The sequence below is a fragment of the Rhinolophus sinicus genome, chromosome 7 (genome assembly GCF_057876585.1).
Source record: "Rhinolophus sinicus isolate RSI-liver-muscle chromosome 7, RSI-T2T, whole genome shotgun sequence".
Lineage (NCBI taxonomy): Eukaryota > Metazoa > Chordata > Mammalia > Chiroptera > Rhinolophidae > Rhinolophus > Rhinolophus sinicus.
The window spans coordinates 47,848,906-47,874,473 of record NC_142507.1 but is presented as its reverse complement, the minus strand read 5'-3'; the positions used below and the strand labels follow the sequence as shown (position 1 = coordinate 47,874,473).

General features: G+C 51.0%; 1 protein-coding gene across 4 annotated transcripts in view; it reads left to right on the top strand.

The window, feature by feature from the left end:
- The window catches only part of IGSF3 (immunoglobulin superfamily member 3), an 88,849-nt gene that overhangs the window by 50,223 nt on the left and 13,058 nt on the right, over positions 1-25,568 (top strand). For 2 of the 4 annotated variants that reach the window (XM_074318413.2, XM_019730616.3), the window contains exons 4-9: positions 956-1,366; positions 6,570-6,959; positions 8,399-8,458; positions 10,833-11,234; positions 11,620-12,024; positions 24,262-24,672. In XM_074318413.2, coding sequence (XP_074174514.2) covers positions 956-1,366; positions 6,570-6,959; positions 8,399-8,458; positions 10,833-11,234; positions 11,620-12,024; positions 24,262-24,672 — 2,079 coding nt within the window. The remainder of the gene's footprint in view (positions 1-955; positions 1,367-6,569; positions 6,960-8,398; positions 8,459-10,832; positions 11,235-11,619; positions 12,025-24,261; positions 24,673-25,568) is intronic. The other 2 variants (XM_074318414.2, XM_074318415.2) reach the window with 2 other exon arrangements.

Sequence of the window (25,568 nt, the reverse complement as noted above, 5' to 3'; positions counted from 1 at the left end):
GTTTCCTCATCAGTCAGAGAGGGCGCGGTGATTAGTCTCCAGAGTAAACTTCTGATGAAGGGACCACAGGGGAAATGCTTTCACTTGCCTGAATCATCCCCGCACAGGGGCTTCCTTCCCCTTTAGACCACGCTGACACATTCAGTGAGAATTATATGAAAATTAAATCTGTTAAAAAATCAAGGAGGGTAACGCTTTTCTGTGCCTTTTCTTTTCTTTTCTTTTTTTTTTTTTTAAACTAGCCTTCCTAGAGCAATGCCTTGCTGAAGGCAGTTGGGGGGATGTGGGTGGTGACTAGAGGGGGGGAAATGAGGACGTTGTATAGAAATGGAAAACTCCCCAAGTTCTAGGATTGAGTTCTGTTTGAAGAAGCCGAGTTCAGGTGTCTTGAAGCAATACCAAAATGAACACCAAAATCTAATCTTGCCTACAAGAAAATGCCTTTCACACAGTATTTTCAAGGTGTTCATTTGTTGTGTAAAATGGAATACAATCCACCTTTTAGCTGAGCGTTATGAAAATACCAAACAGGTTAAGTGTAAGTGCCCCAAACTTGCAGTCCAAATGCAAAGAGAAAACCCCTTCTGTTTTGTGAAGTCGAGCCATCAGGAGACCACCCGTGGCCTCGCAGTGATGGTTGAAGCCTGTGTGGGTGGGAGCTGTGTGGCTGTTACGTGTTGTCGAGGCAGCTCCCACTCCTGGCGACCCTATGAATGAGTGACATCCACCCTGTCCTGTCCTCACAGCCCTGCTCAGCTTCTGTAGATTCTTCTATGGAGTCGATCCACCTCATGTTTGGTCATCTTTCCCTGCCGCCTGCTGCCATTTCCCCCCACATTATTGTCTTTTCCAAAGAACCCTGCCTTCATGATGTGCCGGCTTAGGCAGTTGGTTCTGTCCCGTGAGTATCACATTCCACCGCTTTGTGGTGACCGTGCCTGCCTCTGTGTTGCAGTGATTCCAGACTCTCTGCAGACCACCGCCATGCCCCAGACTCTGCTCAAAGTGGAGCAGGACCCTCTGGAGCTCACTTGCGAGGTGGCCACGGAGACGTTCCAGCACAGCCACCTGTCTGTGGCCTGGCTCCGGCAGAGAGGCAGCGAGAAGCCCGTGGAGGTCATTGCCCTGAGCCGAGATTTCGTGCTTCACTCCAGCAGCGAGTATGCCCAGCGGCAGAGCCTCGGGGAGGTGCGGCTGGACAAGCTGGGGAGCACCGCCTTCCGCCTCACCGTCTTCCACCTGCAGCCTTCCGACCAGGGCGAGTTCTACTGTGAGGCCGCCGAGTGGATCCAGGACCCAGACGGCTCGTGGTACGCCATGACCCGGAAGCGTTCTGAGGGAACCGTGGTCACTGTCCAGCCCACAGGTCAGTCTCTCTTGGGACATCCTCAACCCGGTGGGGAGGGTTGTCAGGCACAGGGAGGTTATGCAGACTCCTCCGGTGACCTCTGAAAGGGCACTAGGTTTTCATGGGAAGTTCAAGATGGTCCTGCCTGGGCACCAGAGGAAGCTGAAGGATGTAGCAAGTCCAGGGACCCTAAGATTTGACCTTGTAGGAAGTCACAGAGCAGAGCTGCACAGACTGAATTCGCTTACCGATATGATTTCCTTCACCTGCATGGTGTTTCACATTTTCTTGAATTACAAATTCATTTTAAACATTGGGAGATGTCAGCTAAACCATTTGTATCTTATGACTGGGATCCCATCAGACACGTGGCTACCCTCTTTCATGACGTTGCCTGCTTCAGGGACCAGTCCTGTGTCATTTGCAGAAGATTAGGCGCCTTCCATCATAGATATGACATGATGAACTAGAAAAGTTGTGGTATAGAAGATAATTTTTTAATATTCATAATATGTTTGGGGTGGTGTTTTATAATTTCCCAAGTGCTTTGTCACGTATCACTCCACAATCCCTCCGAAGTTCTGTGAGGTAGGTAGGTGGCTGGGGAAGATGACAGATGCAGGTAGTCTTATGGCAGGGCCCCGGGAAGCATCATGGGGTGTGTTGTTGAGGCCAGCCCCGAGAGTACCAGGTTCCACTGTAAATGTTTTCTCAAGTGAGAGACCTGGAAAGGGGCTTCCCTGAGAAGGTTGAGTGATGAGTTTAGATCTGGGCCAAGATGATGGCAGCACCATGAGCACAGATTCCCCCCTGACTCCTTGTCTATTCTCCCACCATGTCAGGTTGCACTCTGCAGGCCCCTGAGTCCAGCCAGGCTCCAGAGTGGAGCTGAGAGCTGCTGCCTCGGCTGGGCTGGGGACAGGCCATTCATGGGCCTTTCGTCCCCTGGCTTTGGTTGAGGGTGGTCATTATGCCGTCATTGAGGTGCAGTGAGTGGCCAGAGGATTGCCTTGTGCTCTGCAGGCCTCTGGTGAGGGGCTACGGCTGTCCTGGTGAGTGGGGGTGTGGTGCGTGAGCGATGAGCGGGGAGTCTGAGGTGCAGGCGGGGTCCCCCTGTCAGTACCTGTTTCTTGACCCCCCCTCTCCCATTTGCTGCCATCAGCGGTCTTGGTCTTGACACAGTTCTTCTGCCACTTGTTCTTCTGCCGTTCTAGACCAGGGCTCTGACTCACCTAACAGTACAGATTCCTGAGCTGGAAGAGTGCTGGTTGCTGGGCCAGGCGCCTGGGTGGGACCTGGGAAGCCGGATTGCCAGTATTCTTCCCAGGTGGTTCTCCCACTATGAAGGGTCATTCTGTGAAGCACAGCTCTAGAGGTAACAGGGAAGAAGTGATTCTCTGGACATCTGATGGATGGGAGAGCTTTTACGAGAAGGCCTGGCTCCTGGACAGGTAACACCTTACCTGCTCTGTAGGACCAAGAATGTTTAGCAGCTTCTGAATCTTCTACTGTTAAGAAATCTACAGAGGCACTTTATTCCATATTTATCCTTTGGTTCTAAGATCCGCTTCAAAAGCCTGGACCAAACGTTGAGTCTTAATGCTTTTAAATTAGGTTGCATCCGTTCATCTTCTTTATTTTAATCTTACCAATTTGGAATTAGGAGCTTTTTAATTTGCCCAGCAAATACACCCAAACTATGCCAGCAAAGGGAAAACTAGGTGAACAAAAAGTTGAGTTCACTCTGGGTCCCTGTGCTGTTCAGGCGCAGTGGTTACAGCCCCAGCGCTGCCCTTCGCTTAGTTCATTTCAGCAAACAGTAAGTCTCCACAGCACTGGAGGTGTGGTGGTAGCATTGGGGATTTGGAGATGAATAACACTCGGAGACCTTGCAGGTGTGAAAGCAGTGGCTGTGGGGTGTCCTAAGTGCTGTGATAGTACATTGTGTATCGAGTGCTCTGAGAACACAGTTGATGTGAAGGGTTCTTACGACAATGCGTTTCCCTGGATGGGATGGTGGTTAAGGCAAATCCTGGAAAACCAACAAGTTTGGTGACGTGAGCTGTCTTAAAGTTTGAGGCGACGGCAGGAAGAGAAGCATAAAGGTACGAGACTGTTGGACATGTCTGGCAAGTAGAGAGAAGTCAGGTATCAGGAGCTGTTGCGTTCCAGGTGTAAGTGATGAGAGGAGAAAGGAACGGTACCCTGAAGCCCCGTGTGCTGTAATGTGGAACGTGGCCTTGAGGGCGGGGACCAAGCGTTTTCAGGCTGTCCTTCTTGGAACCTTTGAAGCCTCTTAGAGGTGTCTGAGAGATTGCACGTGGGTGTGCATACGTGCCCTTGTGCACCTGTGCGTGCCAGGGGTGCTGGAGGAAGGCACGTCACGTCACGGCCTCAGTGTCCCTCCGCCCTTGATTCAACCACATGTTTTCTATGTTGGGCACCAAAAGGTTTTGTATGAAAAAAGGAAGTGCCCCTCCCCACCCATACAGTTTGAAAACCACTGCTGCAGACACTTGGGAAAGGGGGGGAATGGAGATTTTTAAGCAAGAAGAGACATAATCAAATAGGTTTAGAAGGAAAAAGACCATGGAGGCCACCTAGAGGTGGATTAAGCAGGTTGGGTGTGAAGTCGAGACGCCAGGTAGGAAAGAACTAACAAGACCAGGACTAGGCGAGTGGTAGCAGCGTGGAAAGCGGGCATTGGGTGCTGGTGGCTGAGGAAGGGAGCACTGTGGAAGGAGAAGTCCCCCTGTCTGGGGGCCAGAGGCTGGCACTTGCGGTAATTCCTTGAATCATGGTACATAGGGAGGGGACAGGACACGCAAAGTCCTGCTGGAAAGTCTGCTTCCCTATGAGTGTAGCACTGGTTGTCTTTTTGTTTCTGTAAATGTTACTCAGGGAGTCCATCCTGCCAGCCGACTCTTTACAAAGGCACTCAGTGTGTGAAACACCAGTGTATCGTCAGATGTAGGGTTCGATTGGAGTTTGAACTTGGGAGGGATAAGGGCCCAGGAAAAGCCCATGGGGTACAAATAGGAAAGGGCCCATGAGAACAGCAGCAGGAAGAGGTGGTCAGAGGAGCAGGTCCCAGTGAGAGAAAGAAACAGAGGGGTCAGGCAAGCGGAAGGAGAGGCAGGACAGAACGTGTGCTAGAGCCCAGGGGACAGGAATGGTCTTCCAGAGGCTGACACCCGCTTGAGAAAAGCTTTTGGTTGTGCTGGGTGAAGGAGGGGGCGGGGTGGAATCATTTGCAACATTTGCTAGGTCAGTGAAATGTGGGGAAAGGAGCAGAAGCCAATTTCAGGGAGCTGAGGAGTAAGGGGGTATTGGAAAAAGTATAAATCAATTTCTAGAGGTTTAATTGACTGGGTATAACCAAGGGCAAATCGCTATGCAGACAGGAGGGTGGTAGGCTGTAAATCTTGTGTGTGCAGTCTGGGACCGTGAGGGCTTCACCAGGCCCCCGAGGACTGCGTGAGGTAAGAGACTTAGGCTGCCAAGAGAAGAAAGCCGCAGTTGGCAGCTGGCCTAACTCTGAGGAAATGGAAAGGTGTGAGGTCTGGAGCACCCGTTTGCACGTCTTCAGTGGCATTTATGTGGAAGGGCGCTTTTTTTTTTTTTTTTTTTTTAAGTCATTGATGTTGAGTTATAAATTATTGTAATTTTGTTGACCAGAGAGCCAGTATCTGGAACACATGGCCCAGTCCCACGTAGGTGTGTTCAGCGAGGCAGAGGGAGACAGCGCAAAACCTGCTTCTTTTAACCCATGTCTCTTAGGAATGGTCTTTGGGGGAAGGAAAGATGAGGCAGCAGCTGTCACCTGGGAGGTGAGCCCCCTGGAGTTGTTGAGAGTTGCTTGCTCTGTTAGGAAGTTTGGGTAATAAAAGAAGGAGATAATTCACTAGGACAATAACAGGTGTTTGGAACAAGACACTGGCCCATGTGGGAAGGGAGGAGATGGAGAGCCTGAAGAACAGGTGGGTACAAAGCCAAGCTGGGGCTGGGAAGAGCCACGTCCAACTAGTACTCTCCTGATTCCTGGGTTTTGTTGTTGTTGTTGTTGTTTCAGGGAATTAGGATTCTCATCTGCTTGCAGAGTGCTTAGGATGGGAGTGAAAATGGGGCAGGGGTCTCGAAGATGGTGGTAGAGGCTTGGAAATGCCAGTGTAGGGAAGGCAGTTGAGGACAGAGCTAATAACGAGGAATTCAGACGTCCCTATAGTAGGATTTCCCCCTCAATGTTCTCTTTAGAGAAACAGAGCTAGAATTGGAGGGAGGGGGGACTTGGGCAGTGCTCACAGCCCGAGTCCAAAATGTTTTCTCTAACCCTTGACTCCTTTGCCTTACCCGGTGCCCCACCTTCTGCCATGGGTGCCTGTGAGATACGGGAACTGTCCCATGGAAGTGACAGCACCGCGTACCTTTACATGGTGTGCTGGGACACTGTTCGTGGTGATAAGCCCTTCTTCTTTGGTCACCCCTCCTGCCTGATTAAACACCCAGCTCTTTGAAGGGTGCTTGCGTTCGCTGGCCATTTCAGAGCTGTTCTGGCTTTCAGTGGAAGTAGGTACTTTATGACTCCCTCTGTCTAAAGATTTGACAGGTGGTGACTCGTGAAAAGCCATTAGTTTTTATTTTTCCTATGTAGGGTCTGTCTCACTTGTATATTAGTTCCAGGATTCACATAGGGGTGGAGGATGTATTTCAATATATCAGTCATTTTTGAGTATTTAAGATTGGGGTCAGCCCCTAGACTACGGTGTAATTTTATCTCAGAAACCTCAGTGTGGGGTAAGTCCAAAATATCCGCTGAAAATATGTGTCATCCTGTTGCTTAAATGGAGTTCTGGGTGTAGAGGTCAAGGCGAGCCCTTTGCGATCTGCCATGTAGGTGATATTAGGAGTTCCGTATTGACTTAGGAAGCGTTTAAGGTAAGGCATTCGAAGCTGCAGACAGAACCCGTCGGTCTTGCCTGGGATACCAGGCCCTTCAGACTGTCTGGGTCTGGCTACCTTTGAGTTCCCTCTGTGATGCCCAAGAGTTTCTCAGGTCACCTGGGTGCGAGCTGGAGTTTTCTCTCCAGACAGGTGTGGGGGTACCCTGCCTGCAGTCAGCATTGGAAAGAAGGCATGGGTGGTGAGATTGTGCTGATGCAGTCTGGGGAGCTGGGGTCCTCATTCACCCGGAACACACCCATTTTGTGCCTTGTTTTCTCAGACAAGGAGTTCACCGTCCGGCTGGAAACAGATAAGCGGCTGTACACGATGGGGGAGCCGGTGGAGTTCAGATGCATCCTAGAGGCTCAGAACATTCCCGACCGATACTTCGCTGTTTCCTGGGCCTTCAACAGCTCGCTCATCGCCAGCATGGGGCCCAATGCCGTGCCCATCCTCAACAGTGAATTTGCCCATCGGGAAGCCAAGGGACAGCTTAAAGTGGCCAAAGAGTCCGACAGTGTCTTTGTGCTAAAGATCTACCACCTGCGCCAGGAAGACAGCGGGAAATACAACTGCCGCGTGACCGAGAGAGAGAAAACGGTCACCGGGGAATTCATCGACAAGGAGAGCAAGCGGCCGAAGAATATCCCCATCATCGTCCTCCCCATCAGTAAGTGGAGAGATGCTCTGCTTCCTTCTCCTCCTCCCTGGTCTGGTCCAATAGCCTCACGTGAGAGAAGTCGGGGGGGGGGGGGGGGGGGGGGGGGGGGGGCCGGAGACCAGGAGAGCTATGGGGGAGGGGAAGAGGGGAAGTGCAGCGCTAGGGTTCAGGCAGCAGAGGAAACAGGTTGACTGCTCTCCCTCCTCCAGCTCCCCTGCCCGCACTTAGCAATGCGCCCCCCGCCACCCCCCCAGGTAGGCAGAGCATCAGGGCTGTGTTTGCAGCTGGAGGGGGCATCGCAGTAGTAGACCCAGGCAGTAGCCGCGGTGCCAGCTCAGCTGGGAGGAAAGCCAGAAATTCAGGACAGTTCTTGGGTCCTAGGTAGGGAATTGAGTCTCAGAAAAAGTGGGTACATGCCTTATCTTGACATCTCACTTACGAGGGTCGCGGTCTTGTACCGGAAGATTTTAAATCACGAAACACATTATGAAGAAGGATTTGCTGTCAGGGGTTTTAGGGGTAGAGGGCTTGGCCATCTTCCTACCTGTCTCTTCCCTATTGAAATTGTGTTTTTGAAAGTCAGTGGCTGGGACCCCTCACATCTTCCTGGAGCACAGAGTTTTAGGGTGTAGCTGGTTTTCGAGGCTGCCTAGATGGGCTGCGGGCCGCCATGTTAGCTGGCGTTGTTTGGGTGGGTCACGGTCATGGCTGGGGACTTGGGGAATACTTATGTTCGCTCATGTGGTGTTTAATAAGCCCTAGAACCAGAATGTTCTCATTAACATCTCATTTCTCTCGTAGTCCTGTTTTTAGTAAAAAGAGAATTAAAGCTTATAATGCCCTGATTTTTTTTTAAAAAATGGTGAAGTATTTAAACTAACCTTTAATCTTTTCTCAGCTGCTCAAACTGTTCTTTCTCTTACCCTTGTCGTGATTCCCTTTACATTTTTATTTACACTTTCACATTTTTAAGATAGTTCTCTTCAAGTGTGAAGAAGAAAAAAATAGGCACAGGGGTCTTGCCACTCTTTTTTCTTTTCTCACCAACAGGATTACTTTCTTTCATGCTTCTTATTATTTTTTTAACCACCCCCACACACACACCTCATTATCTCGAAATTATTTTGTTTCTAGACTTTTTTCCCCCCTGCAATGCCTAGCATGGTGCTTTGCCTAGGATAGGTGCTTGCTGAATATTTGTAGAATTGAACTTGTGGCATCAAATGCCTCCTCTCTCTCCCGTTTTCCTGTCAGTCAGTGCTTGCCTATTATAATAACCACGCACGGACTCTCTGCTTTGAAATCTGCCACTAATTCCTCGTTGTTTTGTAAGGATCCAATGAAGGGCGGCCACACTGTTTGCTTTCTCTACCTTTTGTGCTAAGAGATTTCCCCCAAGTTCCAAGAACTTGTTTGATGATCTGTGGCCTGCTATATTGCTTTTCCAGCAGATGACTGGGTAGTTAAAGTTCCCCAGAACCACCAGATCCTGCCCCAAGGCCACTTGGGTAAGTCTACCGAAGAAAATGATCACATCGGGAACGGTGATAATACCTTGGATTTTAATGGCGCTTTTCCTCCCAAGAGCCGAATGTGCTTCTGCATCTGTCATCTCCTTCTCTGCTCCAAGCCCTGAACTCCCTGTAGAGGCCAGTATCGTATCCATCCTAGGAAGGAGGAAACCAGAGCACCATCCAGAGAAGTGGTTCAGCTTGCATTACGTTAGAAACATTTGCTTCGAACTCCAAAGCCACTGCTCTGTGTTTATTAGCATGTGATACATCATCAACGTCCCGATTCTAAGTTTCATTTGTGAACACGCACTCAGATGCTCGTTAATTGCGGTCTAGTTTGCACTTCATCCAGTGTTTCAAATTGTTGGCTGCCTTTGCTCGGGCCCGGAAACACTTGTAAATAGTCTCACCTGGCAGTGCAACACCACGTCTGTATTTGCCTGGCTTGTCTTCTCGGAGTTCCACATTCTAACTGTGTGGTTTTTCCAGGCTTGCTGGAGCATCAGAGCACCAAACAGCAGCCCCCGTAGTCCACAAGCCAGCGCTTACCTAAGAGTCCCCTGGGGTGACAGTAAGGGGGAGTGGGGTGGGGTGATGCCCTGTAAGTCATTCTTCTGCTTCATGCAAGCGAAGGCATTTCTCCCTTTGATGCTGAAATTGCCCTTTTAATTCCTCACGTGGCAGTGATAACACTGGGGATGGGTCCTTCATCTAAAGAGGGATAGTGTTACTCTCCATGAAGATGGTGGGAAATAACTACTTCATCTAGTACTCTCAGGGCCGTGACCCTGAAAAGGAGGAACTGTTAGTCTCTCCATTTTGCACATGAGCAATCGAAGCTTAGGTAGCTTAGGTAAGAACCCAAGATGACAGGGTGAGAGCTCAGGCTTGCCTACCTCCAAGCCCATGTTTGTAGCCACTAGTGCTATAGATGCTGGCTCAGCCGGAGCTTTATTATCTTCATGAATCCCCTTGGTGTGGCTCCTGGGAAAATCCCATTCCCCACCTTGTCCAGACCTTTTTTTCACGTGGAACATGCCAACCCAGACTGGGGAGCGGCATCCGCACCATAATAAGAGCCTCATGCAGAGGCTCAATGCTCCTCTTTGCCTGTTTCTGCCTGCGGGGGAAATGGAAGGGAGGAAAGATTGATTCAAATGCATGGTCGTGGGTATGTGTGTATCTCCCCTCTGTAATTGGCTGTGCCTCTTAATCTGGGATTCGATTTAATTGATCGATTTAAAATTGTTGTGTGTGCTTCACGTGCGTGGTGCCCAGAACATTGGAACCAAGTTAGTTACGGCATTTTGTGTTCTTTCATACTTACGGCTTTTTGAACTCTATATAGATGATTATACAAAATAATATGGGCGTGATTACGATAGTTTAGAATATCCATGACATTTATAAAAACAAAGAAGTGGGAATCGTACAGTGAATCATGATCGTGGTGACCAGTTTTTAAAAACCTTCTACACTGTTAAGTGATTTACGTACATGACCTCAGATACTTTTAAAAACTGCACAAGATATATTACACGTTCCCTGTCTTACGGAAGAAGGTAGGTAGAGTTTAAATAATTCAATTGGGTGAGTTCATATAGCTAAGTGAGTAGCAAAAGAGCAAAGGGAGTTAAATCCTTACCCCCAACTTTGATTGGCAGAATGTTTCAAGGTCAAGAGCCCTGGAACCCCAGGGCTGAGTGTGGACAGGCAGGGTAGTGAGCCTGTGGCTTTGTTCTAGTCCTCGGCGTTAATGAAAATACGAAAGCTCGCTCCCCTCACGTTCTGCGAAAGTAGACCATCTGTGCTCATTATTGTCCACAGCTAAGCACACATTATCTTCCAAATACTTCCCATCATTTTGTTTTTTCTACTTCCTAATATTGGCCTGAAGGACTCAAATGGCAGGGTTTGGAGGCCAGTTTTTATCTTACTGCTGTAGCACCAATTGGTGGGCCGATTGAGGTGCCGTAGAATGTCTGAGTAATTCAACTTACTGAAAATCCAAATTGAAAATCCCTGCACCCCAGCTGAACAGATGACCTGATAAATCATCTTGTGCCCTAAGCCTAACGTCATCATGTTGTCGCCCTCAGGTTCTGATTCGGTCCCAGGTCTTAGACCCTCATCCTCCTAGTCCCCTGTACATAGCAAAAGACCTGCTAGGTTATCAGAGCTAACACCTTGGGAAGCAATACCCAGAACCAGCCAGGGCTGACACCAGCACGCGCCAGAGTGCTTTTATCCTCCAAGGTTCACTGCACGTGAAGAGGATGACATTTGCGCCCATCCTCCTTGTACATCTGTGGGGAGGGCGCCGTCAAGACCGGAAAGCCCCAGCGTGGCACTCTCTCCCTCTCCCCAGAGAGCAGCATCTTCGTGGAGGTGACCAGCAATGCCAGCATCATCCTTGAGGGCGAGAACCTGCACTTCTCCTGCAGCGTCCGGACGGCAGGCCGGCCGCAGGGCCGCTTCTCTGTCATCTGGCAGCTGGTGGACAGGCAGAATCGTCGCAGCAACATCATGTGGCTGGACCGGGACGGTACCGTGCAGTCGGGCGCGTCCTACTGGGAGCGCAGCAGCTTCGGGGCCGTCCAGATGGAGCAGGTGCAGCCCAACACCTTCAGCCTGAACATCTTCAACAGCAGGAAGGAGGACGAGGGCCAGTACGAATGCCACGTGACCGAATGGGTGCGGGCGGTGGACGGCGAGTGGCAGATCGTGGGGGAGCGCCGAGCCAGCACCCCCGTCTCCATCACGGCTCTTGGTAAGTATGCGGCTGGGACCTTTTCAGTGCGTCCGCTGGGGAGACTGCTCCCAGGTGAAGCATCTTACCCTGACTTGTGTCAGAGTCCTGGCAGGCAACAGAAGGCACCTTCAAAGGGTTTAGTTGAAGGAACGCTCTATGGAAGTGTGGGCAGGGCACCCACAGTGCATGATGGGGCACCTGGAGACCGGCAACAGCTGGGCGCTGTTACCACGCCTGGGTCTGGGTGGTGGGAGGGGAGTTGTAAGAATGCTGGCCGGGAAAGCAAAGCCACGCAGCAGGAGTGGTGGCCCCAAGTAGAGGAACATGGCCACCTTCCCAACTGACCCTGCCCTGAGAAAGCCAGGTGTCTCCTCTGGCTTGAGTCTCTCTGCTCTCTCTCCAGAAACGGGCTTCGCGGTCACAGCCATCTCCCGCACGCCGGGGGTCACCTACAGTGATTCCTTTGACCTGCAGTGCATCATCAAACCCCATTACCCAGCTCGGGTCCCCGTGTCGGTGACGTGGCGGTTCCAGCCAGTGGGCACCGTGGAGTTCCATGACCTGGTGACCTTTACCCGGGATGGAGGGGTCCAGTGGGGGGATCGGTCCTCCAGCTTCAGAACCCGAACGGCCATCGAGAAGGCCGAGTCCAGCAACAACGTCCGTCTCAGCATCAGCCGCGCCAGTGACACGGAGGCGGGCAAGTACCAGTGTGTGGCAGAGCTGTGGTGGCGAAACTACAACAACTCCTGGACACGGCTGGCCGACAGGACCTCCAACCTGCTGGAGATTAGGGTCCTGCAGCCAGGTAAGCGGCTAGGGGCCTGTGCCTGGGCTGCATGATGGACACGAGGTGGGGACAGAGCGTCCCCCCACATCTGGCCCTCGGAGGGCGTCGCTGCTTTTGATGTTGAGAAATTTCAAATCTGTAGGAAGTTGCAAGAATTATGGTCCCCTTTCTCGATGGCCAGTTGTTAATGTCTTACGGAACTTGTTCACTCTCCCTGTGGGTATTTTTTGTTGTTGTTTTTGAACCATTTAAGGGTCAGTTGATGACGTCAGGTCATTTCCCCCTACAGACTGGAGCACGCGTGTCCTGCGGACACTCTCCTACCTGACCACACACCATTGTCAGACGGGAATTAACACGATTGTAGGACTGTACCAACATTTCCCCAATTGCCCCAAATCCCCTTTATAGTTTTTTCTTCTTCTAAACCAGGATCCAATCAGGGTTCACACGTCCTTTTTAGTTGTCGTGTCTCTTCAGAATCCTTTAATTGAGAACAGTTCCCTGGGGTGGGGGTGGGGGTGAAGACATTGGCATTTGTGAAGTGTCCAGGTCGACTGTTTTGCTAGAAGCTCTGTTTCTTAATGTCATCTCCTGTAATCCTTTCAACAGTGATGTGGGTGGGGTACTATTGTCCCGTTGGCAGAGAAGGAATCTCAGAGGGGAGAGGGAAGACGGAGCTTACTGAGCTCCCTGACGGAGGCTCTACTGTGTGCTAGATGCTTAGGGTCACTTATTTTATTGCAATTTCACAGCAATCCCAGGAAAGATTAAGTGACTAGCGTGGGTTCACGTAGCTGGTGAATAGTGGAGCCAGGATTTGAATCCTCGCCTGCCTTTCTCCTCTGCTGTTTCCCTGACCCAGGCCGTCCCTTCTCCCATGGAGCTGAGTTTCTCTCACAGCAGGTGGTGAGGGTGCAGGAATTTGGGGTCTAGTCAGGGGGGTTTCCTGCAAACACTCTTGCCTTCATCAGGCCCTTCCCCTAACACAGGGGCATGGTTAAGTACGTGCCGAGCTTATGGTTTCCTGGGTATCTGTCCCTGTGGTTTCCTGGGTCTCTGCTAGGTTAGCAGCTGGGGGTGTGTGTGTGGGGGGAGCCCAGGCCATGGTCCTGCATCCCTCCTGTTGCCTGGCCCCAGAATAGGAGTGTGCAGGCAACCCCACAGTCAAGGTTGGGGGTTGGGCAAGAGGTGACTTGACAGACTCTTTCTGACCGTCTGACACACCCACTTTGTGAAGGTGGTTTGAACACCTTGCAGAAAGCGTTTTTCTGCCTGCTCGCTCACAGCCATGGTTAGTACCCAACCCCGTCTGCCCGGCCACTTCAGACGATGACAGCGTTGTTTCCAGCAACGTGAGGTCACCGAATAGTAATGTCTGAGTTTCCCCTTCACCTCTTCTTAACCCCCATAAGAGTCCTGTTCTCTACCAGAGTTTGCAACAAGTGAGTTGTATAAATGGACCATTCCTTGGCCAATTAGAGCTGAAACCTAGGTGACACGATGCTCAGGGAAGAGGCTGTTTGGCTTAAGTGGATTTTCAGGGTAATGGAGGGTTAAGCAGAGACCCCATCTCGTGTGAGCCCTCGTTGTGGAAAGTGCCAAGGGATGCACTGGCCTGCCGTACGGCGTAGACCATCGTAACAGTAATTGCACCTCTCGCAGTCTCATCTGGCCCTCAAGGTCAGGGTCGTGAGCTGTAGTACCCATTGCAGGGTTCTGCGGCGTCGCAGGCACAGGAAATGCTGACCCCAGGACCTTGCCTGACATTGCCTTTTTGAACAAATCCCTCATATTTGCATGTTTCTGTTGCGACTTGGAATCTAAGCCTGGAGCACTGAAGGGAAGAATAAGCAGTTCACTCATCGAAGGTTCGAGTTATTTGGATTCTGATCAGTTGGTGGTGTTCCTATAGGGCATAAGGGACAAATATGCGTTCAAGTCTCTCTTGGGTGCCAGGCTTTGTGCTTGGTACTTCTGTTGTCTTTTCCAGTCCACCCAGCAATGAAATCCTGTAGATGTTTGTATCCCATTTTGGTTTCCCCAGGAGGAAACCAAGGCCCCCCAAGTAAAGTTGAGGAGGCAAGCCAGCTGGGTAAGTGGGACCCTGAGATTGGAACTGAGGTTGGAGGCCAGGTGTCTCTGATTCCGTGCAGCTCCGTTTCCCATCATGCCGTTTGATTGCCTCCTCGGTAGAAAAAGTATCTGGAGAGTTAGGAGACTCCGGATCTGCTCTGAGGACTGTCTTTGTGTCTGGTGTGGCTGAGGCTGAGTGGGTTTGTTTGTGTTTTCACTGTAAAGCCAGAAGGAGCCGCGGCTGGCGGAAAACGGGAGTGCTGTCTGCTGAGCTGTTTGTTGTAAGGCCTGTGCCCAGAGGTGTGTAGTAATGTACTCTCGGGGTCCTCTGGAGGCTGCAGAGAGCGGAGGTCGGGGCTGAGGCCATGCACACGCAGGGAGTGGCTGGGGCGCCCGCTGGGAGAATGCATCCCTTAAGTGTTACTCTCTCCTTTATTAAATATTGATACATTTAGCACTTAATATTTTCCAGAGAGCTTCATGTTCGTTTTGCTTTTCCCCCCACACACTCTGGTTGGTGCTCGGGGCTCTTGTTCTGGGGGAAGGAGAAGTGGAAAGATACCTGAGGGCTGACTCTGTGCCAGAGGCCATGTTGGGTACGTCGTGTGTATTATCTCCCTTCAGCGTCACAGCCACCCCAGGAGGAAGCTGTCCCATTCCCATTTTATAAACAGAGTAACTGAGGCTCAGAGGGGTTCTGACTTGCCGAAGTCAAATAAATAGTGAGGGGGAAGTTGGGATTTGAACCCAAGTGGGCCTTTTTAAAGAGCAGTTGGGGTAGACTGTGGGGACAGAGCCCCAGAGAGCAGTTTCCAGGCTCATGTGGAGAGAAGGTGGCTCGGGTAGTAGATGGCCATCAGCTGTGGCTAATTGACCATCACCTGTAACCAGTTAGCCAATTAGCCACTGATATAACTGCCACGGCTGCGTTGGTTGGTTAGTCAGTCGGTTGGCAGGCAGAGAAGCAGACAGCAGGTTGCAGGTCATGTGGATCCAGCCTCCAGTGAGACTATAGTGGTGTGACTCCCCTACCTATGGCTCAGTGGGTGTTCCGTTTTGGCCTAGCCATATCCTGGGTTCTTATGTGGGGAGCGGGACCAGAGACCCCTCAGGTCACTTCACATGACATGAATGGAAGGGGACCTGTTTTTAAGGCCATATCATCAGAAATCATTCCTTCTGCTTCCGTCAGCCATCACATTCACAGAAGAGGTCACTCCTTGTAGGTGACTGGTGAGGAGGATTCGGCCCTGGTGGCAGTTGTGGTAACAACAATAGCAGCTAATATTGATTGAGCATTTCTTGTGTACCCATCACTATGCTGAAGGTTTTACGTGTAGTAACAACCTACTTAGCTTTTACTTAATCCATGCTGTGAGGGGTACCGTTTCACCCATTTTGTAGACGAGGACACTGACAGAGGTTTTTCTAGATGAGGACAGAGACATAGAGGTTAAATAAATTATCCAGTGACCCATAGCAAGTGGCAGAGACAAGATTCAAATCCAGACAGGCAATCTGGCTCCTGAGTCCAAGCTCTTAATTTTATGCTATTGTGGTATTTTATAAACAATTTTTTTTTCTTCTCAGGACTCTTCTTTAGTACCTTGTACTTTTATTTAATCTCTCCTTTCTCTGGTTTGCCATCCCTGATTTCCTGACCCCCTTTAGCAAATACTTAAATTCGTTTTTTTAAGTTGGGGTCACGAGGTACCCGTAGAGGTGCCTCAAGACACAGTTTGCCATAGCAGGGGTTTAATTTGTGCCTCCTCTCTCTCCTCTGTTTCTTCTCATTTCTGCCACAAGATGGCTCCAAAACTTGGGGACATCGGCGCTCAAAACCAGTGCTGGCTTCCCTTCTTTTCTACTCTCCCTCCACACCTTGCCCCTCCAAACACAGACTGTTACCCCTGCTTTGCTGTCTGCCATAGGAACTCCCCCCACTGCCTGGCCACCAACCCCTCTTAAGACTATTTTGTCGAATATGCTTAGTCTAACAGAATCAAATAGAAACCCAGGGACTGTTGGCTCACTCGTGCTGGTCCATTTTTCTCAGTCTTCCACTGCTGATGTCATCTGCTCCCAAGAAGGTTCTGTGTGGTCTGTGCCCAAGACCAGTCTTTGCCAGAGCCACCTATTGACCTGACCACGTCGCAGGTATTTGATTCACTGGAATCTCTGTCTGGATGGCACGATCTACTTGTTGTGGATCTATTACTGACCATTCTATGTACGTGCTTCCAATGCCATATGTACATCGTCAAGGAAATCTTCGAGAAAAGCCATCACTCCCCTTCTGTTGCTCATTTCACCCGGCCTTCCTCCCACTGATCACAGCGTATGACCCCCGAGGGGCATGTAGGCAAGACTGTGAGCCAGTTCAGCGTATTCGATTCTTAGTTCTTAATCAATCCTTTTCTCTTTTAATTTCGAAGCATCCCTTTGCTTCCTTCTGATTTGCTTTAGCACCAGAGACACCCTCCAATTACATATTCCTAAATACAGAAGCGATAAGGGAAATGTCAGCACTCATTTTGCAAATGTTTATGACCATACCTTGGTCTGCCTGTTAAGGATTGCACATTAAAATTGACAAAGCAATAAACAGGCTTCCAGGAGGACAGCCTCCGGTGTAGAAAGCCGACTTGTCAGGAGGTCTATTCTGCTGGGATTTGACTGATGGGTAGTCAGGATGAATATTTAATACCCTCTGGATGCTGCCAAATCCGTTTTCTCCAATTTCTTACTGCTGACCTAGCAGACTGGGAGAGCTGAGGGCTTTTTCTTTGACTTCTGTGAGTCCAGGGCATGTGACAGTGGCTCTCCTTGTCACCGTCTAGTAGGTGACAGGCTGCCTCATCCTGTTTTCCTGGTGGGAATGTAACATGGGGTTCGCCTTCCACCCCATGTGCACCAGGCTCAGAGATGGAGCAAGCATGAGGGCAAGAACCCTGGAGGAGCCCCCAGCCCTCTGCTACCCTCGGGCCTCGTTGTCATGGTGACTTGAGGTGCACCTGTTAGGAGTCAGTGAGCTAGGGTCCTGCTCTGGCTGCAGACAGGGCATGTCTGGTCACTCCTAATTAGCTGTTTCTACCTCCAGTCTTTTGCTCCTTTCTCCTTGCTCCTCCCTCCCAGTGCCTTCTGCAAGCATGTCTGAGTACCTACTGTGTGCCTTTATCCATGCTGGGTACTGCGGCTGCAGAGATGGGTGTTTCACAGTTCTTGCCTCCGGCTGTTCGGGGCCTTGGGAAGACAGAAGTTCAGGGAACCGCTTCAGGGGTAGAGCCGGCTTCGTGTGTGGGCCAGGGGCTGAAGGGGTTCATTCCCAGGCGGGTTGGCAAGGGCCAGGGGAGCCCCTTTTATACCCAGAAGCATGGAGGGTCACCATCCGTGATGGTTAAAAGCAAGGACAGACCAGCCTGGTTTTGAATCCCAGCTCTACCATTTACCTGCGGTGTGACCTTGGGTACGTGTCTGTATAAAATTGAAGGTCATCGTATTTATTGCATGGGGCTGGCGAAAGACAAATCGTTAATATCTATAAAGTGCCGAGACCAGTGTTCAGCAGATAGGATTATGTAACTGTGAAATCAGAATATTCAAAACTGAGCAATTAGGACGTTAGATCATACTCAGATCACATAGACCTTTTCTACAACGATTTGTAATCGTCCCTTTACTACTCTAAAATGAAAGTCATAGACAATATAACATTTCTACTCTCGTAACCTTTAAAAGTTGTTACGATGCCCTAATTGTGGAACAAAGGAGGAATGTTTTAGGAAGCCGTTCATACTCCCATAATGGGCTTTTAACCTGTTGGCTCTCAGGGACGGTCACGCTGGGAGGCAGGCACTTTGGTGGATACAGCAGCCAGCCGGGCAGCGGTGCTGCACGTCTGCCCCTGGGACCACAGCTGTGTCAGCCCTGCCACCCCAAGCGGCGCTGCCATCTGGGACAGGGGTTCCAAAATCCTGAGCAAGTCTTGTGACACTACTGAACAAAGCAAGGTGAAACCCTCCCTTGCTTTCCCTGGCACATATTAAAACTAGCCAAAAACAGCAACAACAACAAAAACACTATTGTGTTGATTGTGCAACACAAGTGCATTCTAGGATCAGAGACAGAGTTTTCCCTTGTATGAATGTTATTTGAAAGTCACGCAGGACATGAGGTGGAGTTTGTTGCATGGAGTCACCTCAGCTAGGGGTTTACATCTACTGTGTTTCCCCGAAAATAAGATCGGGTCTTATATCAAGTTTTGCTCCAAAAGACACATTAGGGCTCATGTTCAGGGGATGTCATCCTGAAAAATCCTGCTAGGGCTTAGTTTCCGGTTAGGTCTTATTTTCGGGGAAACACAGCATGCTGGCTCTCGTTCATTAAGTACCTGGCCACAGAAGACTGCCCACAATGTCTATGATGACCCTGGGGGGATGCTGCCCTATGGTGGACAGCCGCAGGCAGCCTGTAGGCCCAGTGACCAGCTCCTGGTTGCAGCTTAGGAAGTGCTCCCTGTGCGGGGCTGAGGCTGGAGGCAGGGAGACGGGTGCAGGTCAAGTATAAGGTGTGAGAAAGGTGATTAGGGGCTTAAACAGGGCAGGACCATGGGGAGAAGGAGCAGGGGTCTGAGGGCAGGTGCTAAGGACGCAGGGGCTCCTTAGTGTGGTCACTGCTTGGCTGGTACGTGCCTTTGCCACCTCCTTCCCTGAGAGTGCGTGGCTCTCTCTCTCTCCCTCTCCCTCCCTCTCTCCCCCAGTAGCCCTCCCTTTATTTTCTCCCAGTCTCTTGGCGGACATGCTTTCCTCAATTTGAGAAACTTCTGCTGTCCGCCTCTATTCCTAACATTACTGATTCCTGTGGCGGAGCTTTAATACAAAACAGTGTCTTCCTCCTCTCCCTCTCCTCCCTCGCTGCCTCTATCTCCTCACCTGCTCCCTTCTGGCTTCTGCTCGCACCACTGCACAGAAACTGCCGTCTCCAGAATGACCTGAGGCCACCTCACCACCGCACCTGTGGTTCTCAAGCTCAGCGTGCATCACGCTGCGCCCCACCTGGGGCACTGGTGATTCTGTGCTCTCAACAAGCCCCCCAGTGGGGGTGGTGGAGCTGCTGCAGGTACCTACAGCATCCTGACAGCCACAGGTGGTCAGAATCTGGAACATACTCCAGGCTCCCAGTCCGGCAGAGACTTACGCGTACCTTTCTAACTTCCTCCGCCACACCTGACCCCTTGCTGTTCCCTGAATACAGTGCACAGGGTAGTCATCTGTCCCCTCTCTCTGGGGTGCCCTTTCACTCTCCTCTGCCTGGGCACTACCTACTCACTTGTTTTTCAGGGCCTAGCTTAAGTGTCACGTGCCTTCTGAAAAGTTCTCACCCTCCCGTCAGAATCAGGGTCAAATAAATGCCTTTCCTTTACAATTCTCATACCACCGAGAAAAGATCAATCACATATTTATTCAGCCATCCATTTATTAATATGACTATTAAGTGGTGGGCTCATGGTCTCTTCCCTTCAGATGCTTATATAACTTAGGAGGAAACATAAGACCTTCGAAAAAGTAACTGTGTCAATCAACAAACAGCAAATGCTGGCGAGGCTGTGGAGAAAAGGGAACCCTTGTGCACCATGGGTGGGAATGTAAAGCAGTGCAACCACTATGGTAAACAGTGTGGAGGTTCCTCGGAAAATGAAAAGTCGAGTTGCCATATAGTCTTGCAATTCCACTTCTGGGTATTTATCCAAAGAAAACAAAAACCCTAATTGGAAAACATAACCTGCATCCCCATGTTCATAGCAGCATTTCCAGTAATAGCCAAGATATGGAAGCAACCTAGGTGTCCATCGACAGAGGAATGGATAAAAATACGGTGTATATGGAATATTACTCAGCAATAAAAAAGAATGAAATCTTGCCATTTGCGACAACATGGATGGACCTAGAGGTTATGTTAAGTGAAATAAGTCAGACAAAGATAAATATCATATGATCTCACTTATCTGTGGAACCAACCCAAACAAAACAGAAACAGAGACCCATAGTTATAGAGCCCAAGCTGATGGTGGCCAAAGGGGAGGGAGCGGGCAGATAAGAAGAAAGAAAAGAGAAAAAATTTTAAATTTTAATTTTTTAAAAAAGGAAGGGAGGATCTTGCCTCAGAGCAAAATGGCACTAAGTAGTAATTCCCTGCTCTGAGATTTGGTAAAGGCGGAATGAGCTTGGCTATGAAAAGGGCTTAGCCCAGGCCAGAGAACATGGTGACCCGGCAACAAAAGGTACATGCTAATTGACAGACAAGTGAAAGGAATGCCCTTCAATCCATCTTCCCTCACTTGGGTGTGGCCCCATTATCAATGGGACTCCCAGACTCCCTGACACGCCTGCAGCTGGTTTGGGACGAGAGACAGATACGAACGCATCAGCCAGAAAAAGAAATTAACATCATCGTAGGCGGCATGTCACTGAGCTCTAGTGGGGTTTTAGGGAATCCCTTACTGATGGAAGAAGTGAGTTCTGAGTGGGAAGTGCACACACCAGGTGGATTGTACAGGGTGGGGAGGGTGGCTGATGAAGTATCTGCTCTGCTTGTTCCTTCTGACGCCTCTCACCTCCAGACCTCCCTGCCCTTGCTGTAACACAACAGCCTCTCCTGGAATGCAGAACACACACTTCTCCACGTTTCCCTCAGAGGCCTAGCAAGGAAACTCTCCAGATGCAGAAAGAAAGGGCCCTTCCTGCAAACAGAGTACAGCCTGGCCCTGGCAGTCGTGAGGTGCCCGAGAAGGCATCTGCTGGTGTGAGCTGGAGTCTGTGCCCGCGGGTGAGGCCTGCCCGGCCCACAGCCTCTCCGACCCTTCATCCTGCCTCTTCCTCCTGCTGATTCATTGTGGGCGATGAATCAAGCCTCAGTCCTCAGCCGCTTTGCTTTCACCTCTCACGGTATGGCCTCTCTAAGTCCGTTCACTCACACACAGCCAAGTCCAAGGTGTCTCCGGCTTTAAGGTGCTTATGAATTACCTGTGAAAAGGCAGGTTCTGATTCAGAAGGTCTCGGGGGCGGGGAGCTGCCAGTCTGCATTTCTAACCAGCTACCTGGTGACATGGATGGACAGCATTTGTAGTAGTAAGTTTGCCCCTTAAACGTTTGACAGTTTTCCATCTAATGAGCTTAGAACGTGGGCCTGAGCCCAGACACCAAGAAGAAATGGGCACAGTGAAAAGGTACTGTGTGTTTATTATATACTGGGCTCCATGCTCAACTCTTTCTAGAGACTGTGTGCTTTTAATCTTGCAGACGAGAACCCCTCGGATCCTGAAGGGGGCTAGGCTCTCTTAACTGTGGGGGAAGGTGGTAATGCAGGTAGGCCACCTGCCTGCCAGGGCAGCACTGGGCAGGATAAGAGAGCTTCCTAATTACCATGGAGGCTGCCGTCTCCTCAGGCTGGCTTCAGGAAAGGTCCTCCCTGCCCTTGAGATGTGCGAGGAAATTCCGAGCACGGAACAGAAGCTGACCCCTCACCCACCTGCCAGGCATGCACCAAATTTCAAAAATGCCTCCCTTTCAAGCGTTTCAACACTTCACAATATTTTGACATGCGGAGGAAAATAAAAACGGAAATGCTTTGAAACATTTCTCTTCCTTGGTTTCTGGTCCTCAGACCATGTGACCGCATTGCAGTTTAGTCATAGGATTCCGGTGTAACATATGCAGTTACTATAGCAATTGAGGTTTCCTTAGTAACGGTTGCAAAAATAATCTGGCCACAATTAATAATACATTTTAGAGCTCCTTCCCCTCCACACTGAACAACCCAGTTTTTTTGGCCAAGGACCAGGACAATTCAGGTGGTGTCATTTGCACTGATACACGTATCGTTTGCGTGTGGTGATTTGGGTTGGAAAGGACTGAAGAAGGCCTGGTTGTTCAAGTATTACAGGAATCAGACCTGAAAAGTCAACTGGCACGCTAATGTGAATCTAGTTCCCAGAGCTTGGGAGCTTGCTGGTAAACCCGGCCCTGGCGTCCAGGGCGCCCTGGAGAACTTGGTGTTTGAAGAAGGGAGAAGGCAGGAGAAAAGAGGAAGAGGAGACAGAAGAGTGGGGCATGGGGACGAGGGAGTTCCTTCAAAGCCATGCTTGGTGTGTTCTTGATGTCTCAAGGAGGCATGTAGGTATGTGCGTTCAGCGGTCTTTGTGAAGAGTGTCGCCTGATTTACCACCAGGAGAGGGCCGTGTCCTCAGAGTTAGTTTTGCAGGAATGGCGTTGGTTGTCGGATCCTGCCATCCCTTAGCTGGCTGAATTCCTCTCAGCTATTCAGAGTTTTGTCTATATGTTATCCGGGCCCCCAAGGGACAGCCTGGAGCTTTGAAAAGTTTCAGTTGCCTGGGCACATCGGACTCAGACCTTGATGCTGTCTTTCCATACCAAGCTCTACGCGAGCCAGCTGACCGGTGCTGGCAGAGGAGGCCCAGGCACGACCAGTGGGCTCAGCCCTAGGTCTGGATCAAGAGACCAGCAGGGGTGCTGGACACAGGCCCAGGCCGACCTGCCCTGGCCTGCCCTCCGGGCACGTCCACTGGAGGAAGCCAGCTCTCTCTCCTGGGCAGGGTGTGTGTCTTGCCCTGGGTTTCTTCTCAGCTGGTGAGTGGTTTGGTCTCAAAAGGCAAGGTGTCAAGAGAGGCGTGGAGGTGTAATGATGCTTTTACTACCGTGTTTCCCTGAAAATAAGACCTAGCTGGACCATCAGCTCTACTGCATCTTTTGGAGCAAAAATTAATGTAAGACCCAGTCTTACTTTAACATAATATAAGACCGGGTATAATATAATATGATATAATATAATACCAGGTCTTATATTAATTTTTGTTCCAAAAGACGCATTAGAGCTGACGGTCCAGCGAGGTCCTATTTTTGGGGAAACGGTATTCGCTCACGAAGAGGAATTACATCTTTTTTCAGTAGGGGGAAGATGGTGGGTAGAGGGAGGCAGAGCCAAGTGTAATAATGACGGAGTGGGTGCAATCTCAAATTACCTTCATCAGATATATTTCATTACACCGTGGCTTGTTGCCACCTGAAAGGCAAGCGTAGTCATTAGCAGGTGGCTGTGCTCCGAGCCTGCCCTCCCTTCTGGTATTGGAGCAGGATTGCTGGAGTTGGCTCTCTTCTGTCTTGTTGCTCATCATTTTTTCTCAGCCTTCCCCCTCTCCCCACTCCCCAGCAAGGTCACCCCGGCAACTTCTAACTTCCCACTGCTGTGTTTCTCCAGCATGCTTGCTTTCGCTCACCCCCTCGCTCCCCTCTCTCAGCAAACATCGAACAAGCGCTTTCTGAAGCCCAGGCACCGTGCCCGGCTCTCGGGCTGCGGTGATGAGAACGTGCTGCTGGCAGGACTGTCTTATTCCTCGTTCTTCAAGGTGTCCCCAGCCCTTTGCCTCATGAGGCGACAGAGTGGGCCCACTCTGCATATTTGCAGATCGAACAGAAAAAGCTTGATCTCTATCTACCGTTGGGGAGCTCACAGACTAGGCTAGAAGAGAGACGTAAGGAAAACCAGCCTGCAGGTATATCCAGGTGCTCATGGAAGCACAGAGGGGGGTCGGCTAGCCCAGTGGGATGGAAATGGGGGTGCAGACTATAGGATGAGTGGAGAGAAGGGTCCAAGGGGAGATGGCAGAAGGAGACAGGCAGACGGGATGGCTGAGCAGAGACCAGAGCTCAGGGAAACCTGCATGGGGGTTGAGGCTTGAGGGGGTGAGTCACGAGAAACGAGTCAGGACCCTTGTGGGAGGGCCTTTGTACTGGGGAAAAGGAATTTTTTTTTCTTTATAACTTGAAAGCAGTTGGTAGCCATTAAAGTTTTCAAGCAGGGAAATGATGTGGGCAGATTTGTGTGTTAGCTGCATCCCGCTCGCTGGAGGTGGTGTGTGTCAGGGGGAGATGCTGAGGGCCTAAGGGATGGGGGGGATGAGGCAAAGCAGAGACACACGGGGGCATGTTTGGGGTGAACTCAGCTCTCTGCTGCTTTCCTCACACCGAGCCATCCTGGGGAGGGCGTTCTTCCATGCCTGGTCCTTTAGGAACCAGGCTGGGAGCCAGGAGGTGCGGTTTGGGACGGGCCACGTTTGCAGGAGTATGTGGTGCCTCTGCTGATCGGCGCCCCTTTGCTTTGCAGTCACCAAGCTGCAGGTGAGCAAATCAAAGAGGACTCTCACCCTGGTGGAGAACAGGCCGATCCAGCTGAACTGCTCCGTCAAGTCTCAGACCAGCCAGAACTCCCACTTTGCCGTGCTCTGGTACGTCCACAAGCCCTCGGACGCCGACGGCAAGCTCATCCTCAAAACCACGCACAACTCCGCCTTCGAGTACGGCACCTACGCTGAGGAGGAGGGCCTGCGAGCCAGGCTGCAGTTTGAGAGGCACGTGTCCGGGGGCCTGTTCAGCCTCACTGTCCAGAGAGCTGAGGTCAGTGACAGCGGCAGCTACTACTGCCACGTGGAAGAATGGCTGCTGAGCCCCAACTATGCCTGGTACAAGCTGGCAGAGGAAGTTTCGGGGCGCACGGAAGTTACCGTGAAGCAGCCAGGTAAGGACCGTGCGGGCAGCCGTTCTGGGCCAGGGGCTCTGTGGGGTCCACGTCTACAGACCCGCCTCGTGCACTGTGGACCCTCCCCCTTTGCCTGCAGCGGGTCCTGGTGCTGATGGCAGGCTTGGAAAAGCATCCTTGACCTGCCGTTGTGGACGGCATCTTCCCCAGGGAGAGGCCCGAGGGGCAGCTGTGCTTGGCACGATGTGGCAAGGCAGGATTCCTGGGAGCTCCTGGCTTGCCCTCTGGGTTTTCGATTTGCACCCTGGATCTCGGGTGGGTGCCAGCTCTGTACCCAGGGTTCCTGCCGAGAAGGCATTTTACGGTTGCCCTCATCTTCTTCCCCCTCCCCCAGCCCAGGAGCGAGCACATCCTGTCTCCAAACTGAATCACCAGTCAGTCCTTTCTCAGACCCTGTGGTCACAGCCCTCATTCTGCTCCCTGACAGATGGCGTCTGACCTCTGCCCAAACGCCTCCAGGGAGGGAGAGCTCACTGCCTCCGCAGGCCTTGGTTCCACTTTTGGGCAGCCCCCAGTTGTTGAAAGTCCCCCTTCCCGTAATTTCCCTCTCAGAGTTTAGATCTGCCCCTGGAACAACCCAAGAGAAGTTGGGTCCTACTCCTTCACATACGGCCACGAGCTGCACAACAAGGTATCAGGCAACAACAGTCCGCATGTAGACAGTGGTCCCATAAGGTAATAACGGAGCGGAATTTCCTGGAAGAAGTGAAGGGTGTGTGGTTCAGGAGGAATTTCTTTTTCTCTGAGGGGAACAGTGTCTGTGGGGCTTGGCAGTGGAGGCCCTCTCACTCCCTGTGCCTCAGTTTTGAGTCTACAGGTGACATCCCAGTCAGTCAGCCCCTGAGCTGGTTCAGCACGACTGTCCCCCCCGGGGC